Source organism: Notolepis coatsorum, assembly GCF_963971535.1.
Source record: "Notolepis coatsorum genome assembly, chromosome: 19".
Lineage (NCBI taxonomy): Eukaryota > Metazoa > Chordata > Actinopteri > Aulopiformes > Paralepididae > Notolepis > Notolepis coatsorum.
In genome coordinates this window covers 83,871,953-83,879,117 of record NC_140183.1, presented here as the reverse complement: position 1 = coordinate 83,879,117, position 7,165 = coordinate 83,871,953, and the positions used below count along the sequence as shown (strand labels likewise).

At 47.0% G+C, this 7,165-nt stretch overlaps 1 protein-coding gene across 1 annotated transcript in view; it reads left to right on the top strand.

Moving 5' to 3' along the window:
* LOC311246593 (uncharacterized protein) overlaps positions 1-5,485 on the top strand; it is a gene marked incomplete at both ends in the record, with an annotated part of 22,045 nt that extends 16,560 nt beyond the window's left edge. Inside the window, 9 exons of the mRNA XM_084336743.1 lie at positions 56-196; positions 1,465-1,630; positions 1,771-1,915; positions 2,246-2,390; positions 2,555-3,169; positions 3,941-4,036; positions 4,426-4,563; positions 4,908-4,962; positions 5,058-5,485. Of these exons, the coding sequence (XP_084192869.1) occupies positions 56-196; positions 1,465-1,630; positions 1,771-1,915; positions 2,246-2,390; positions 2,555-3,169; positions 3,941-4,036; positions 4,426-4,563; positions 4,908-4,962; positions 5,058-5,485 (1,929 nt within the window). The remainder of the gene's footprint in view (positions 1-55; positions 197-1,464; positions 1,631-1,770; positions 1,916-2,245; positions 2,391-2,554; positions 3,170-3,940; positions 4,037-4,425; positions 4,564-4,907; positions 4,963-5,057) is intronic.
* Between the last annotated feature and the right edge of the window lie 1,680 nt (positions 5,486-7,165).

Here is a 7,165-nt window from a genome sequence, read left to right as displayed (position 1 = left end):
AGAACTGCCTTGTCCAGTATGTCACACTGACATTCGCATTATTTTGCCTTCTCAGTCTGGTTTGGCGTTGCTCCCGGCAACCGAGGGCATCAACCAGCCAATGAGCATGACAGTGGGTGAATCACACTCTATGGCGATTACCGGGAGACCCAATGGGATGTATTTGACCTCTCAGGCCACTCCCTTACTGCCAAAGGTAACACAGGGTTGGGTCATTGGTAGTTCATTCATTTCATTCAATCTTTATTTTGACCCTCATTTACAGTGTTGTCGAGTGTTACATATCGTCATCATCAATGGTCATCAACAATCATCAATTCATATTTTTTAATAAAAAATAAATCTGTACTATAAGAATAGAAAAATAGATTCCTTCAAAACACAGGGGACATTGCTACTGCTTGTATGACAGCCATCACTGTAATTTAGTTCTTCTTTTAGTTTTTAATGTACAAAGTTTCTCTATGTGCTGAATACGTTTCATTCCCCTGGGATTCATGAAGCTCATTCAAAACACAACGGACAGTATAATCTACTAAAGTAATTGCCATCAAATCTGGAAACTGGGCCATTAAAAAAAAGAAACATCCTGAAAAACACATTTTTGGAGATATGATGTTTTCATCCAATAGCAACAGCGGTTAGGATCCTACAACAATGAGCATCATAATAACCAAAAGATGTATGATAATTGAGACAATACACATGCATGCATGCATGCATCACATTTATGATGAATTGAAAATGGGGGACCCTGATGTAAACAAGACGAAAGACTTTCTCTGGTCTGCATCCCCTTAACAATTGTGTGTATTAAGCTGTACTGTATTGTACCCATTCTGCAATCTGTTAATACAATTTTCAATCAATCAATCAATCAATCAATCAATCAATCAATCAATCAATCAATCAATCAATCAATCAATCAATCAATCAATCAATGGGGAATCAACCCTTTTTAGCTTTGGTGACAGACATAATATAAACATTGTAAAGGTCTTTAACCTGGCTCGATGACCACTCGTCCATATTGTCAAGCATGCTCTATAAGCTCCTCTGCATTCATTACTGTCAATTCGCACTTCAGCTGGGCTCAGTATATGCCCTGTGGGTTTACACAGCCACATATAAAAAGCATGGCTACATGTCAGAACTGCCACACATTGTCAGCTGAAGATTTGTGGGGGTAGTTCTCAGGTCTCATTCATGCATTTTATATTAGGATTTGGCCTTGCCATGGATCACATTATGTCACTTCACTAGACATGACACGACCTGCCATGACATGTTTTGGTGCATGACATTTTGTAGCTATATTCTCTCACAACGCAAACCTGGTCCCCGCCCCTGACCTCAGTATGGCGTGTGCTTTTAGGACATCTTGAATAATGTGTCCGTGACAAGTAAGAGAGACCTGCCTTCATCAGCTGTCTCCATATTCCTCTCTCTGCTCCCTCCTTCCAGACAGCCCAGCCCCCCAGCCCCTCCAGGTCCTCCTCCCTGCCATCCTCCCTCAACTCCAACCGTCTCCCCCGCCCGCGGAAACCACGGGACACCAAACCTAAGATGAGGAAACTCAAATATCACCAGTACATTCCTCCAGACCAGAGAGTAGGGTCTGGGACTGGAGGTACAAACGATACTTTATACCCTCCTTCTCAGCTGTTCATTCAAAAAAAAATTATATTGTTTATATTACTGCTATTAGTTCTATCAAGTATTGTTATAGTTCTATGAATAAAACCTAAACAGTTATTATTGTTCCACCAGCGGGAGGGGCCAATCAGAAGAGCCCTGCCCCTGCCCAGCCCATCGACCCTGCCTACTCCCGTCTTCTCCAGCAGCAGCAGGTCTTCCTTCAGCTGCAGATCCTCCAGAACCAGCAGCAACAACAACAACAACAACAACAACAACAACAACTGCAGCAACAGCAGCAGCAGCAACAACAACAACAGCAACAACAACAACAACAACAACAACAACAACAGCTGCAGCAGCTGCAACAACAACAACCACATCTACATCAACAGCAAATAATTGTTGCACCCAGGTATTCTGGCGACTGGATGCTAAACATGGGGCCATATATATATATATATATATATATATATATATATATATATATATATATATACGTATTAGGAGAGGGCTAGACTAGGCTATGCTTTAACACCATCCAGTCATGTACTTTGTACAGTTCTTCAGATGGCTTACTTGAACTAATGATTTCTTCTGGCCTCTCCAGTGGAGAAGCCAACCAGACTGTGAGGTTCTCTGGAGCCATGCCCCAGAACCCGCAACCCGTCCCCATGGCAACAAACCCTACCCCTGTGGACACAAGTCCCACCCAGAAGCCTGAGCTTCTCCCACCTAACCTTGTTGACCTAACGGTAAGAGAGGAATATCAAGCCATAATAGTGGAATATTAACAACTGATCTCTTAGCATATAAATCATGAGGACAAGGAAATTAACAGATTAAAACAACCAAATCATCATATAAACAATATTGGCCTTGCACCCCCCCCCCCCCCCCCCCCCCCCCCCCTCCTCAGGTGTCAGAGCTACGTCAACAGCTGCGTAAGCGTGGCCTCCCTGTCTCCGGTACCAAGCCTGCGCTTCTGCAGCGTCTGCGGCCCTTCCAGCTGCCCCGCACCTGCCTCACGCCTGCCCCCCTTTGCCAGCTGGGTACCAGTCTGGAGCCTCTCACCCCCTCCCCCTTGATGGCCCCCAACCAGAGCCCCAGTTCCAGCTCCGGTTCGGGAGCCGAGTCGCCCGGCAGCAGTCCAAACCAACAGCTCTACGTCCAGCCGAGCCCAATTCCTAATGGGATTCTCAACGGTGTCCCAAATGGCAGTTCGAATGGGACGCCAAACAGAATTCCGAATGGCGTTCCGAATGGGTTTACAAACGCTATTTCTGTCAGCGTGGCAGGCGAACAATGTGGCCTGACCAACGCTGTCTTCCTGGCTCCCGCTGGTACCCCCTCTGCGACTCCAAGCCCCAGTCTGCCCCTGTCATCCTCCTCCTCACCGCTGCAGTGTGGCGCCCCCTGGCGCACGGAGCAGGAGCAGCAGCAGCAGCAGCAGCAGGAGTTGAGTGTGGAGATGGAGATGAGGGAGAGGATAAGGACGAGACCCAGGGACAGGACCTCGAGCATCGGAAACGAGGTGAGGACAGAGAGCCTGCTGGGTTAGAGATGAAGACACACTAGGTCAGTGGTTCCCAGTGTGAGGTCCGAAGGCCCTCAGGGGTCCGTGACAGAGGCTCCAGGGGGTCCACAGCGAAAATGGGAAATAGCTTAATTTCACTATTATTTTAATTCCCTAGGAGTCTAATGAAAGAATGTATACGAATGACTCTCTTAATCATAGGTTTCACTCCGTCCACTGTTAATGCCTCGCTCACAGTATAGACAGTAACGGAATAGTGGACTAAATCATATCTAACAATAGCAGTTTGGACTGGGGTTCCTGAGAAAAAGATTTGTATCTATTTGGGGGTTCCTGTCATGGAAAAGGTTGGGAACCCACTAGGGGTGCAAATGTTTGGGAAAGAAACATTTTATTTAGATTATTTTGATTTAAATTTTATTTTGAAATCGATTCTTAATTTATCATGACTATCTGGGCAATTCCACATTGTAGATTCTTGATTGCTATTAGACTTTGTGTGTTACAAAGCTTGTATATTATGTGTCTTGCTGCTTGGATAATCTTGGCAATCTGTAGGATTTGTTCTTAGATCATGAGAAAGTTTAAACCATATCTTAAGACTGAACCAGACTGAAAACTGAAAAAAAATAATGAACATTGTGAATACATTTTCTCATCTTAGAAGATGGAATCTTGATCCCCCCGACCTCTAGAACACACAATGATAATAAGAGCTGTTTTCAAGAACAATGATCAATTACCGTTTTTCTCCGTTGTTCTCCTCAGTCCTCCTTACCCCTACATCCCTTCCTGCAACAGGACCCAGGGTGCCCCAAAGGGAAGCCAGATACAGATGGACAGACTGAGGTCCTCTTTACCCAGGTAAACACACAGAGGAACACACAGACACACGTTGATTGTACAACATAAATGGGACATTCTTAAGTCTAGCTCAGTCTTAAAGGTGCTATAGATAAAAATTGTATGTAGAGTAATCCAAAGAAATCATACATCCACACAGTTTTTAGAAAGGTGTGGAAGAAAAGTATTGCCCCCTCCCCCCAAAGATCAAATGTTTGCAGGGTTTGCATGTATCCCCTCCCTACTTCCCATTTCCCCACGTGGAATGCACCTGATCGGATAAATGACATCATGGTGCTCTAGTGCGACATCTAGTGGCTAAATGTTATATATAGCACCTTTAAATACAAGAGAAACAGCCCATACAAAATTCCCATCTATCGACTCAACTCTCTCTGCTGTCCAATCAGGTGTTCTGCTGTCAGCCGTGTGATGTGATTGGCCAGGACTTTGAGCTGCCCGTTCAAATCACAGCAAGCCCTGTTCAAGCCCCACCCAGTGTCCGAAGCTTAGAAGAAGAACTACAAGAGGCAATCCAGAAAGCACAGGTTAGAGTCTATGGATAAACAAGAATTCACTACCACATGTACATATGAGAGCTACGGTATAGCCACAATCTTAGAGAAGTGAACTTGAGGCTGATAGGTCGCTGGTTCTATCCCCTGACGAGCTTGGGAGATCTGGCAGGGGGACTTCCTCAACAACTTTGAGCAAGGCACGCACAGTGTGGTCGTACTGGGCAGCTCCCATGTGTGAATGTGTAGCAGGGCATTGTTGAAAAAGAGAAAACATTTCAGCAAATCTTCCCTGGGTAAATAAAAAAAAAGGTTGCTCTGTCCAGTGAGTTTAGGGTTAATGTTTTTTTTCCCCCTCCTCTATCTTTCTGCCACAGATGGACCCCAGAGAGTCCATTGATGACATTCTGGACGAACACATCAGTTGTATGAGTGAGTATCTCACCCTGCAAAATAAAAACACAGCTTTTCTACTAAATTCCTTTCTAACGTCATCGTTTAATTCGTAGTTTTTTCCTCTCTTGCAGACACGGTTGATATCTCCGACCTCAAATCCCCCACCCTTTTGCTCCCCCCCGGCCCCTCCCCCCCTCCCCCCCACACTGACCAATCCCAGTCCTCCCAGACCCATCCGAAGGATGAGAACTGCCTGTCTTCCCCCCTCTGTTCCTCCCTCCTGTTGGAGCTCCCTCCGTCTCCCGCCACCACCGCTCCCACCCAGGTGGCCCCGGCGCCTCCCCCGCCCCGCCTCTGCACCTCCCCCTTATCGTCCAGCGGGAGCTCTCGGAAGAGGCGGGTCCCGGCGGCCTTCGACCCCGCCGATTGGCTGGAAACACTGACCTCCGGCCTCCGCCCGCTCAGCCCGCCCGCGGCACCTTTTGTCGAGACCGACTTCGGTCTGGATTCCGATTTGAATGTGAACAGAGTGTTGGATCTGATACTAGATCAGTGGTGAGGGCTACGGGGCCAGAGTATGCGTGTTGATGATTTGTACTTCCTGTATGTATAGGTGAGGGTACGATGAGGACTTGCCTTGTTTGGACGGACATGCACATCCCAAAAAGGGCACAATGTTGTGAAAAAGGGGCCTTATCCATGCATCCATCCATCCATCCATCCATCCATCCATCCATCCGTCCATCCATCCATCCATCCATTCATCCATCCATCCGTCCATCCGTCCATCCATCCATCCATCCATCCGTCCATCCGTCCATCCATCCATCCATCCATCCATCCATCCATCCATCCATCCATCCATCCATCCATCCATCCATCCATCCATCCATCCATCCATCCGTCCATCCATCCATCGGTCAGAGTCACAGCAGGTTTGGCTCCACGCAATGTCGAGAGCTGGACTCACTGCAGTGATCAGATCATGCTTACTGGTGGTTACAAGACGAAAACACAATATGCGTGTGGCAGCATATTAACTTGGCCGTGCCGCCGGGGGAGCGTCGTGTTGTTTCTGACTTATCTCAAAAACCTGTTAGGAGTGCGTGTGAAAGGCAGACAGCGCACACAGCCTGTGGGCGTCTTCAGACCTCTGCCCTCGTGCCAGACACACAGTCGACATGCAGAAAAAGAAAGCTGGCAGATACCACAAACATGCTGTGTGCATGTGCCCTGTGGGTGTGTGTGTGTGTGTGTGTGTGTGTGTGTGTGTGTACTGTGTACTGTATGTCCCTGACTGTGAGTGATTGTGCACACTAGGCGGCTGCTTTTGTTTGTATGTGTTAATAATGCACACAAATGCTTCCATTGTATATTTATCTGCATTATTGCCAAATGCACTTGTCGCTATTTGTTTGCGTGTACAATAGGTGTGCAATGTCTCTGTTTGTGTATTGATTTTGTACAGTTGATCTGTAGGAGAATGTGTGAGTGAGAGAGAGAGAGAGTGAGTGACAGACAGAGAGAAAGAAAGAGAGACAGAGACAGAGAAAGAGGCTCTGAATGTGCCTGCATTTCAGACCTGTTTTCATTGTGGTCTCATTGCCACCGGTAACTGCAGTGTAATAACCCTGAGTGTGATCCCACCGGTAACTGCAGTGTAATAACCCTGAGTGTGGTCCCTGGTAGCTTACGACCTGACCATCCTGTTCACTGTCAGTGTTCACCAACAGAGCAATCAGGTAAACGCCCCCCCCCCCCCCCAAGATAGCCTGGATACATACTGTACACACGCCGATCAGATGATGTGTGAGTTTTTCCCTCATCCCTGAGTAAGAACAGGTGGTCAGTTTGTTCCCTGATTAACCCCCGACAGTGTTTGGCCCCGCCGCCGCTCGGTGCTCACCCTGCTACCGCTGACACGGGCAGATTTAACACGCTCTGAAACCAAATGCCAAGGTCACACCTGTTCAGCTGTAATTAATTTTATGAATGCATCATATTCTGGCGTCAGATCTGCGCCGTGTATATGTAAAGGAAACGGCTTTTGATATTGATATTTCCAATTACGACAAATGCGAGGTAGATATCCCCTAAAGTTTGGCCACTGTGTAATGTATTTGCGGGATGAGGCAATGCTGTTTACCGAGACCGCAGTCTCTGTGAATGTGAAACGACCAGGGGTTAACGGGTCAGAATACAGTTGAGAAGCTACTGCTAACTGGTGTACATCTCCTTG